This window comes from Brassica oleracea, chromosome C6, assembly GCF_000695525.1.
Source record: "Brassica oleracea var. oleracea cultivar TO1000 chromosome C6, BOL, whole genome shotgun sequence".
Classification (NCBI taxonomy): Eukaryota; Viridiplantae; Streptophyta; class Magnoliopsida; order Brassicales; family Brassicaceae; genus Brassica; species Brassica oleracea.
Window position 1 is genome coordinate 38,099,554 of NC_027753.1, and position 11,351 is coordinate 38,110,904.

At 42.2% G+C, this 11,351-nt stretch overlaps 1 protein-coding gene across 1 annotated transcript; it reads left to right on the plus strand.

Annotated features, from left to right (window-relative positions):
- Positions 1–3,139: 3,139 nt before the first annotated feature.
- LOC106298328 lies at positions 3,140–4,721 on the plus strand. The gene is made up of 4 exons (XM_013734431.1): positions 3,140–3,296; positions 3,398–3,592; positions 3,679–3,894; positions 4,166–4,721. Exons 1-4 carry the CDS (start codon positions 3,294–3,296, stop codon positions 4,475–4,477), a joined length of 726 nt encoding a protein of 241 aa, XP_013589885.1. The 5' UTR covers positions 3,140–3,293; the 3' UTR covers positions 4,478–4,721.
- The last annotated feature ends 6,630 nt before the right edge of the window (positions 4,722–11,351 follow it).

Consider the following 11,351-nt stretch of genomic DNA (forward strand, 5'->3'; position numbering starts at 1 on the left):
TTGTTTCTGGTGGTTCGCGCTCTCTCTGGCGGAACTATCCGGCTTTCGTTTTCACGACGATGAAGCTTTTGTGGTGGTGATCGCCGGTTATAGTATCAGATGTTTGGGTTGGTCTTGTTTGTTCTCCTCGGGTGTGATCAAGGTGAGTGACGAGTTTGTGGTGTGCGTGGGCCTGACCTTGGATGAGATCTCGATTTTGATTTCGTTTTCGATTTCGATTGAACTCTCCAAAACGTTCGCTTGAAGAAACTGATTCCAGCAATCTTCCAATACAGTCATTGGAGATGGATTCGGTGGCTCTGGTTAAGGTCCTGGTTGAATTCCGAGTGGTGGTTCTGATTCCGACGTGGTCCGGCGTTTCTCGCGGTTGTTCGGTCATGTTTGGTGGTGGCGCTTGGTTGCGAGTCACGTGTTTTCTCTTGTTGTTAGAGGTTGACACGTGTCTCTTTCTTTCGCTAAATTCAACACACGTTTCGGCGTGTTTTCCTCGGTTTGTCCGACTAGGTGATGTGGGCCGTAGGCCGTGTTTTAGTTGTTGGGTTTTTTGGTTGGTCCATTGCTTTGGGCTTTTAGAAGTTGGGCTTTGTTGTTTGGTTTTTGTTTTCGGGCTTTTGCCTTTTCATAAAATTCAGATGAAAAAAAAAAGTAAAAATTGAAAAAGATATAAAGTTGAACTACTCCACTAGCTTGGAAGTATATGCATGAAATTTTACTATAACATAAGAATGTAAAAGTATTATAATGTCCACACCAATGTGATAAGTTCCTAATAGTTTAGACTATATAAGAAAATCACGAGCCGTACAGCTATTACTAGATTCTGGACAAAGTAGAATCCAACAGTTTAGAATAGATTGTACTTCACAAAAAAAACACTCACTAGATGATAAAAGCTCATTTCTGTAGCTTTTATTTTACATTATCAATGTTTTGGATCACGTAGAAGACGCTCGCTGACCCTACGATTAGATTATAAGTGGTGGCAATTTTCCGAATCCTACGGTCTAAGATTTGTCATGTAGGTAAAACCAGTAAAAGACAAAAATGTGTGCAACGTCACATAGAAAGATTTGTCTCCGAGAAGAGCTTTTTCAAAATCCAACGGCTCAGACCAGAATCTACACCAATCTCCAGTTCGGTTCTGTCTCCTCCGTGTCCGTTGATATTACTGCCTCTTCACCTTTAGCCACGTAATGTTTTAGACAATTCTTATTTGACTAATTATTTAATTTACTGACTGTTACTCTACTATTCTTTTTTTTTCCATCAAATTTTGATTTTATTAAAAAATACGGGCCAAACCCAATGGCCGAAACCCAAATACACAGGCCCATAAAACTAAACGGGCAACCAAACAAAACAAACCAAACCGAAAGGCCACAAGGCTACACCGGCCCAAGCCCGATACCAACCGACTCTGGAAACGCGTGCGTCGAGGAGGCTGAAGCGCACCACGTGTGGAGATCCTGACCGTCAGTGCGCCACGCGTCGCTCCGCCTCGACCCGACCGTCTCCGCCTTCCCAAGCTACTGTACCCAACCGCTGGAATCCTCGAATCACCGGAGCTCTTAATCCCTTCGAGCCTCCACCGAAACCACATCTCTTCTTCACCATACTGAAGCCCTGTCGGAGAGCATCATCCCACTGTGGAAAGCTCATTCGACGGCGAAGATACAAACCCTAAAATTCACTACCCGAAGAAACCTCTCCCGCTCTATGACCAGAGCCCATACTCGAATAAACAACCACCCTCGAGACGCTGAAGCCGGCGACGTAAGACTGACGGAGCCTTAACCTCCCGGGAACTTGAGCTGACGACGACGAAATTATAGTAACTTCCGCCTCTCAGCGACTAAAACCGGCGGCGGCGGAGCTAACTAAGCCTCCACCTCCCGGAAACGAAAACACAAACATCTTCACCACTCCGCTCCTTCAGACCTCCGCGTCTTCACACCAGTGACAGAACCACCACCTAGGATGGCTGACCAGAGCTCAGGCAAGGCAGAAGCCGTTAGAAACGAGGGTGAAACACAATCATGGACTTTTCACTGAAGGATGACGGTCTCCGGCGACGGCACGCACGCTCACGCGCCGGCCGATCACCGGAGATCTACTTTCTCTCTCTTTCGCTACTTTCTCTCTCACTGTTACTCTACTATTCAGTATTTGGTATTTACCCTATTTATTCACTAATTCATCCGAAGTCGGTCAATTCTGATGAACTTTCAAGTTACAATAGGTTGTTATCTACATGTAAGACATCTCTACAATAGAAACTAATATTTGTAATGCAATTATCTTTAAATATAAATTTTATATTTTTTTTATAAAAATGTAGAAAAATGTTACTTTTTTCAAATAAAAATATATTTAAAAATAAAAGTGGATTAGAAAATAAACTCTTCTATAATATTCCTTCAGTTTCTAAATCTAAGATAGTTAAGAAAAAAAATATGCATACTAAGAAAATTAATTTTTTGTCTAAAAAATATCACAAAAACTATAAAATAATGGTATTCAACCAATTTATAAATTAGATTATTAAATATGATTGGTTACACAGTTTTTAATAAAATAAAAATTAGTTAGAAAGTTGAAAACATCTTACACTGAAACATTAAATTTTTTTGAAACATTCTGCGTTTAGGAAGAGAGAGACTAACATTTAGAATCAAATATAAAGGTCGTTTGAAAACACATTTATATAAACAGTGTACAGTTATCAAAAACTCAACATAAACATTACATTATAAGTAATATAAACTAATAAATTTTGATAGGAAAAATATCCCACATTGGGAAGTGATGTAGGACCGAAGAATATAGTCGGCTTGATCTTTTTAAAGCGCAAACGACAAAATAAATTTTGTGCCGAACAAAATAATTTGCGAGCAATGATTCAATTGTTCAACTTCAATAATACTACTTTTCTTAAGCTCTTTTACTTCTAGGGTCTCTACAGACACACACATGTGCACCTTAACTTATACGTGTGCCTCTAATGGAACAAAAGAAGCAATTAGATACACTGATTTGTCAAATAGATAATACAGCCAAGAAAAGTATTAATTAAAGATAACTACAAAAATTAAAAGAGGATATTAAATGATTTTCATTCGAGTTATTATAAACCTCAAATCCTCGTGACCGACTTCAAACTCAAAACACAAGTAACCCTTAATTTCTATCGTTTTCAGCTATAGCAGCCACTAACTTAAATCATCTCTTTTTCTTAGTCTTTTCAATCAAACCACAAGAACTTTGAGTCCAGTAAGCACGGTAGAAAGAAACTCATGGTGACTTATCTCTTCTTCTTATTATCTATTTTCCCCTTTAAAATATTCTATGCAGACTCTTTATATTTGCTACCGTTTGAATTGGTCTTAAAACTCTCCAGGGACCAGTGATGAGAGCAGAAGAAGAAAGTCCACCACCATGGCTAATCCCATTGCTAAGAGCAAACTACTTCGTCCCATGTTCGATCCACGCTGATTCCAACAAAAGCGAATGCAACATGTTCTGTCTTGACTGCACTTCTAGTTCCTTTTGCTCTTACTGTTTGACAAATCACAAAAACCATCGTGTCCTTCAGGTTTGTTCTTCATCATATCTCTCAATTTGTTTTTCTCTTAAATTCACAAAAAAAACATAATAATAAAATCGAATGTTTACCCTTAGATACGAAGATCATCGTACCACAACGTTGTGAGGGTGAATGAGATTCAGAAGTACATAGACATCTCTTGTGTTCAGACTTATATAATCAACAGCGCAAGGATCGTGTTCTTGAACGAACGTCCTCAGCCAAGAATCGGCAAAGGCGTTACCAATACATGCGAAATATGTTGCAGAAGTCTCCTTGATTCTTTCCGTTTCTGCTCTCTTGGTTGCAAAGTAAATACAAATATCTTTTCTCATTCCACTTCAGAAAATCTCATCCTCTGTTTTTGTTTTTGATCTTAAATAAATGCATAAATTATTGTCTAAATTTTAAATTTGTATACTAATCTTAATTTAAAAGTTATAGTTTCAAAAGAAAAGTTGAAACTACTACTTTTAAACTATATTATTAATTTTTTTAAATGTCAGTTAATATTTTTTGAATAGAGCATACGAATAATTTGATGTGTCACTGACCATGTTGATCTTGTTTTGGGTGATTCAGCTTGGAGGGATGAAAAGAGGAAATCAAAGTCTAACCTTCTCTTTGAAAGGGAAGCATGGGAGGGAGTATCAAGCTGGGGAGGACTCTGATGAGGCGACCACACCAACTAAGATACGCAAGACATGTGCTTTCAACCGTCTGATGAGTGGTCTCTCCATCTCCACCGCTAAATCAGATTACTTTTCAGGAGATCAATGGTCTTCAAGCTCCGGTGATGAAAGCGGTTTTAATCTTTCTCCGGTGACACCACCTATATATAATCACCGGAACTCAAGCAGACGGAAGGGCGTACCACACCGTGCTCCGTTCTGAACTTAACCAAAACGTAACTAACCATATAGAAAACGTTCCCATACATATTACAAGATGCGGTCATAGTATTGTAAATGGTTGTTAGTATTGTTTTTCTTTATAGAATTAGATAATATAAGGAAAATCATATACAGCGCTTTTCCCTTTGTTTATATAATATATAGGGGATATGTTTGTAGTGCTCAAGGGATTGAAATATGTTTTTATATAGTTTTATCTGTAAAGACCTGTTTGTGAAGACGTATGTGTGTTATTGTCACAATAAAATAGCAAATATACCTTTTGTGCATTACAGAAAAAGAGATTTCCAGAGGAAAACGAAGTGGTTCTCTTGTTTACACTTCTACGACAACTAAATATATAATAAATGAAAGTCGCAAGAAGTTTGTTACCTCTTCAAAATAAAACTGTTGAGATAATCAATTTTGCATTAAACAAAGAAGTTATTAATGTACATTGCAGCTCTTCGGAAGATGATTTAGGGTTAAAACATATCCCTTATTTTCAGAGGTATAGTTTCAAGTTTAAAGTATATCGGAAAGGCACTACAAAATTCCGTTGCCATGTTACATGGCGTGGAGGTGGAGATCATTGGTTTACTGTATTCAATCGCGGGAGAGGCCAAATGCAGTAAAGTTGTTTGGCAGATGTACGGTTATGGTGCACTTGATAAACCTCTGATGCTTTTAGATTGCAACGGAGGAAATGGCTATAGCCTTTATGATTGGGACACATAATTTCAAAACCAGATATGCTACTTTGTAATAGATCAACTAACAATAATATAATTTGACTAAGATTTGTAACTTAGTATTTTATGTTATTATTGTTGTTGTATCATCTTACAAATTTAAATACGATGTAAAAGCTATAGGAGTTGTTGAAAGAAAAGAAAAATACTTATTTCCTATCTTGTTCCTAGTAAACAAATTCTATATAAAAATATCAAGTAATTCCTAAAAAATAACAAAATTTAATAAACTATTTATGTTTCTCATCTTACAAATATTGGAATTTTGTCTTTGCAAAATCTCGTTCTTTAATAGTGAGAATATTGGCTTCCTCCAACAATCGTGTACAAAAATCATGATTTCTGCTCTTATTTTTATGCGTTAATATCGCTCTTGTAGCTTTCTGCTACATACGAAGAACTAATCAAGAGTTTTTCTTTTAAAATATTATTTCTTCTATTTCACTTTCCAAAAGGAGCATCCTTTACAATTGGTGCTGGACATGAAAAAAAATGAAATAAAGAAGGCTAAATCCTTTTACTACTGTAATAAAAGAAATGCATGTGAAGCTTGATGCATCAGTCTTGAAACTGCGAAAACCAATGAGACACATAGTATAATATTGTGGGCTGAATAATTCATTAGATAACTTATGTACAATATTTATAGTGATACATAGCTAACCTAGCTATTACATATTGACAAATATAACCTTATTAGGCATATACTCTACACTCTCCCTCAAGATGGAGGGAGTTTGCTCACACCAATCTTGTCCATAAGTTCTTTGAATCTTGCTCGTGGTAACGGCTTCGTAAGGGCATCGGCAAGTTGATCTTTAGTGGAGACATGCGAAACGCGGATAGCGCCAGACTGAACATTGCCACGAACAAAATGGAAATCAAGTGCTAGATGCTTCATCCTAGAGTGGAACACAGGGTTGGCGCTAAGATACGTCGCTCCAACATTATCACAATATATAGTCGGAGTGTTGGTGAGAGTAACTCCAAGTTCAGTAAGGAGAGAACAAACCCAACGCAGCTCAGCTGCTGTGTTTGCCACCGATCGATACTCCGCTTCTGTGGAGGAACGCGCGACTCCAGTCTGCTTGCGAGAAGACCATGCTATCGGCGTAGAACCCATATAGACAATGAATGCATTGGTGGAGACATAGTCGTCGCTGTCTCCATCCCAGTCCGCATCCGAATACGCATGCACTGTGTGAGGAGAGTGTTTCCGTATGTAGATACCATTTGAGAGAGTACCAGCAAGATATCAGAGAATGCGTTTTGCGGCCTTCCAGTGTTCATCCGTGGGACGATGCATGAACTGAGAGAGACGGTTAACACTGTAGGCGATGTCTGGTCGTGTAAAAGCCAAGTATTGCAGACTACCGATCACCATGCGATACTCCTTCGGATTGTCGAGCACTTGACCCGAGGTAAGCGAGAGCTTCGGAGAGGTTGCCAGAGGCGTGGAAACATGCTGAGCTTCCTGCATATTCACTTTGGCGAGCAGGTCAATAATGTACTTCCGTTGCATTATGTGAAGTCCATTTGACGTGCGTGTGACCTCAAGACCTAAAAAGTAGGTCAAGTCCGTCGGTTTCTTCAAGGAAAAACGCTGGGACAGAACATGTATGCAAGCATAGACAAGCTGGGAACTACTACCGGTGACGATAATATCATCGACGTAGACAAGAATGTAGATGATGTTGATTCCGTCTATGTAGATGAACACCGATGTGTCCGCAGTGGAGTTAGTGCATCCCAGCTGACATAGGAACGTCTTGAGTTCTTGGTACCAAGCCCGGGGGGCTTGTTTGAGACCATAGAGAGCCTTCCGGAGACGACACACATGATGAGGACGATCTGGATCCACAAAGCCCAGAGGTTGCGTGACATAGACCTCGTCTGAAAGTGTTCCCTGGAGAAAGGCATTGTTGACATCGAGCTGTTTGATTGGCCAAGACCGAGTGACCGCAAGATGAAGGACGAGACGAATTGTGATAGACTTGACCACCGGCCTAAATGTCTCTGCATAGTCAATGCCATACTCCTGCGTATATCCTCGAGCAACCCAGCGAGATTTGTACCTGTCAACATCACCACTAGGCAAAAATTTAACAGTGTGAACCCATCTCGTATGAATAACATGTTGATCTCGTTCGCGGGGAACAAGTTCAAATGTTTTATTAGCAATTTGAGCATCATACTCGGCACTCATTGAGCGCCTCCAGTTTTCATCTCACATAGCCTGATTCAGGGTCGTAGGAATGGTGGGTTTGAGTTGTGAAGTAGTGGCTACGAGGGTAAGCTTTTTAGTAGGTTTGGTGATCATGTTTTTGGCTCGGGTTTGCATGGGATGATGATTGTCAAGAATTTTTGTGGATTCAACAGAGGTGGTTGCAGGAATGGAGGAGGCAGTAGTGGTAGTGTTTACTGGGTGGGTTTGAGGAACAGGTGGTAGAGGGTTTAAAGAATTACCTGCTGAAGACCGCGGAGAAGTACTTGATGATGTAGCCATTGAATCAATTCCCACAGCAGGCTCGTTACCCGATTCTGCTGGGACAGAACCAGTGGGCAACGGAGCTTGTTGATGTTGCAGGTGAGGACTTCCGCTCGGGGGAGGCAGAGAGGTGGGTTGTACGAGTGATGTCGGGTCGAGAGGAACCAAGGTGGGTGGTGAGAACGACGGTTGAGACGGTTCCACTGCAGGAGCCGGGGAGGATTTATGAGCAGCGTAAGGAAACTGATTCTCCACAAACTGAACGTGGCGCGAGACATAAAGTCGGCCAGTAGGTAGATGGAGACACATGTAGGCACTCTGTGTGAGTGAATACCCCATGAAGATACACGGCAGTGATCGAGGTTGAAGCTTGTGGGTATTATACGGTCTGAGCCACGGGAAACAAAGGCACCCGAAGACTCGTAGCTTCAAGTAGTTAGGAGGTCGTCCAAAGAGCTTAGCGTATGGTGAGATCGCATCTGTAACTTGAGAGGGTAAGCGGTTGATGAGATACACCGCGACAGCAAAGGCATAGGTCCAATATTTGGTCGGGAGTGATGCTTGATGAAGAAGAGTTAATCCCGTTTCAACTATATGGCGATGCTTGCGCTCGGCGATCCCGTTGTGTTCGGGTGTATGAGGAGGTGACGTGAAGTGGGAGATGCCATGTTCGGAGAGAAAGCTCCTTAGCGCCACGAACTCGCCACCATTATCAGAGAAGAGGTTTCTTATCTTGCTGGCAAAATGAACCTCAACCAAGGCTTTGAACGCGATGAATGTTTCTCGGACCTGTGACTTTTGCTTGAGCGGATAACACCATGTGTAACGCGTATAGTGGTCGACCAAGACCAAGTAGTACTTGTACTGATCGACGGATATGATAGGCGAGCTCCACACGTCTGTGTAGATGTATTGAAGCGGTTGTGTGGATGTGATAGAGTTTGTATAAAACGGTAGTTTATGACTTTTATTAATGAAACAATGAGAACATGGGTTTTGTTTTTCTGAAGAAGACAAAGGCAAAGAAAACTTAGAAACAAGAGTTTGCAAAATAGGTAAAGAAGGGTGGCCCAATCTGGAGTGCCAGGAAGAGTAGGTTGTTTTTGGTGATGGTAAAGCAAAGAGGGAAATGATGTTTTGGTTTGTAACCGGCCACTCGTACAACTCGTCTCTAGTTCTGCCTTGGAGTAATCTGTCCCCCGTGCTGAGATCCTTCACCTGAAAGTGTGCAGGAAAGAATTCAACGGACACATTATTAGTATTGTATAAGCGGTAAACAGAGATAAGATTCTTGTGTAAATTAGGAACATATAAAACATCATTCAAGGTGAAAGAATTTGAGGGCGTTTTGAGATAAGTAGAACCAGTATGCGAGATGGGAAGACCGGAGCCGTCTGCGATAGTGACCTCTTCGCCGCCGGTATAGGGCTGATGCAGCGCTAAGTTGTTGAGGTCAGTGGTGAGATGGTGCGTGGCTCCACTGTCCAAGATCCAATTATTTGGATTGTATTGTTGAGCAGCGACAAAGTTAGCTCTCGGCTGCCAGAAGTGGGGCTGAGGAGAGGAGTTGCGCGTAGTGGGGTTGAACTGATTTTGCGAGCTCTGGAGTTGGGAGCATCGACGTGCACTGTGACCGTGAACCCCACAAAGCTGGCAACGGCCTTGATAGCCACGAGTTGGCTGATCGGAGCGAGGAAAACTACTGTTGGTTTGCCACGATTGAGTGTTGCGGTTGTTGTTGTTGCGGTTGCCATTGGAGTTGTGGCGATTGTTGCTGTGGCCAGAGGATGAGCGGTGCGAGACAACATTAGCAGTTATCGGTACTGTGGGAGGGGTCTTGCTTTGGAGTTTAGCTTCATAGTTTAAGAGTTTCTCGTGAAGTTCAGCAACGGTGGGAGTGGAGTCACGACTTTCGATTTGATCTACAAGTTGCTTGTACTCCTCGGTTAAGCCCTCCAAGATATGTTCAATTTGATCCTCCAGATCGTAAGGTTTTCCCAGTAACGCAATTTGATCCTCGGTTCAGGAAGAGTAGGTTGTTTTTGGTGATGGTGAAGCAAAGAGGGAAATGATGTTTTGGTTTGTAACCGGCCACTCGTACAACTCGTCTCTAGTTCTGCCTTGGAGTGATCTGTCCCCCGTGCTGAGATCCTTCACCTGAAAGTGTGCAGGAAAGAATTCAACGGACACATTATTAGTATTGTATAAGCGGTAAACAGAGATAAGATTCTTGTGTAAATTAGGAACATATAAAACATCATTCAAGGTGAAAGAATTTGAGGGCGTTTTGAGATAAGTAGAACCAGTATGCGAGATGGGAAGACCGGAGCCGTCTGCGATAGTGACCTCTTCGCCGCCGGTATAGGGCTGATGCAGCGCTAAGTTGTTGAGGTCAGTGGTGAGATGGTGCGTGGCTCCACTGTCCAAGATCCAATTATTTGGATTGTATTGTTGAGCAGCGACAAAGTTAGCTCTCGGCTGCCAGAAGTGGGGCTGAGGAGAGGAGTTGCGCGTAGTGGGGTTGAACTGATTTTGTGAGCTCTGGAGTTGGGAGCATCGACGTGCACTGTGACCGTGAACCCCACAAAGCTGGCAACGGCCTTGATAGCCACGAGTTGGCTGATCGGAGCGAGGAAAACTACTGTTGGTTTGCCACGATTGAGTGTTGCGGTTGTTGTTGTTGCGGTTGCCATTGGAGTTGTGGCGATTGTTGCTGTGGCCAGAGGATGAGCGGTGCGAGACAACATTAGCAGTTATCTGTACTGTGGGAGGGGTCTTGCTTTGGAGTTTAGCTTCATAGTTTAAGAGTTTCTCGTGAAGTTCAGCAACGGTGGGAGTGGAGTCACGACTTTCGATTTGATCTACAAGTTGCTTGTACTCCTCGGTTAAGCCCTCCAAGATATGTTCAATTTGATCCTCCAGATCATAAGGTTTTCCCAGTAACGCAACTTGATCAAATCGGGTAGTGAAACCTTGTACATACTCATCAATGGTTTTGGTACCTTTCTCCCAATGTTTGATCTGCTCCCGGAGTTGTTTGACGTGTCCTCTGCTGGGCTTTGCGTACGTAGCCGACAGTATTTCCCAAATCTGCGAGGAAGTGGTCGTGGTGGAGAGTATCGGTTGAATCGATACATCTGTCCCCCGTGCTGAGATCCTTCACCTGAAAGTGTGCAGGAAAGAATTCAACGGACACATTATTAGTATTGCATAAGCGGTAAACAGAGATAAGATTCTTGTGTAAATTAGGAACATATAAAACATCATTCAAGGTGAAAGAATTTGAGGGCGTTTTGAGATAAGTAGAACCAGTATGCGAGATGGGAAGACCGGAGCCGTCTGCGATAGTGACCTCTTCGCCGCCGGTATAGGGCTGATGCAGCGCTAAGTTGTTGAGGTCAGTGGTGAGATGGTGCGTGGCTCCACTGTCCAAGATCCAATTATTTGGATTGTATTGTTGAGCAGCGACAAAGTTAGCTCTCGGCTGCCAGAAGTGGGGCTGAGGAGAGGAGTTGCGCGTAGTGGGGTTGAACTGATTTTGCGAGCTCTGGAGTTGGGAGCATCGACGTGCACTGTGACCGTGAACCCCACAAAGCTGGCAACGGCCTTGATAGCCACGAGTTGGCTGATCGGAG

What these genes read in the sequence shown, in the direction of transcription:
- LOC106298328 (XM_013734431.1), top strand. An exon ending in AAAACCATCGTGTCCTTCAG is followed by an intron (nt 3,593 to 3,678) that starts GTTTGTTCTTCA and finishes GTTTACCCTTAG; the next exon opens with ATACGAAGATCATCGTACCA. An exon ending in TCTGCTCTCTTGGTTGCAAA is followed by an intron (nt 3,895 to 4,165) that starts GTAAATACAAAT and finishes TGGGTGATTCAG; the next exon opens with CTTGGAGGGATGAAAAGAGG.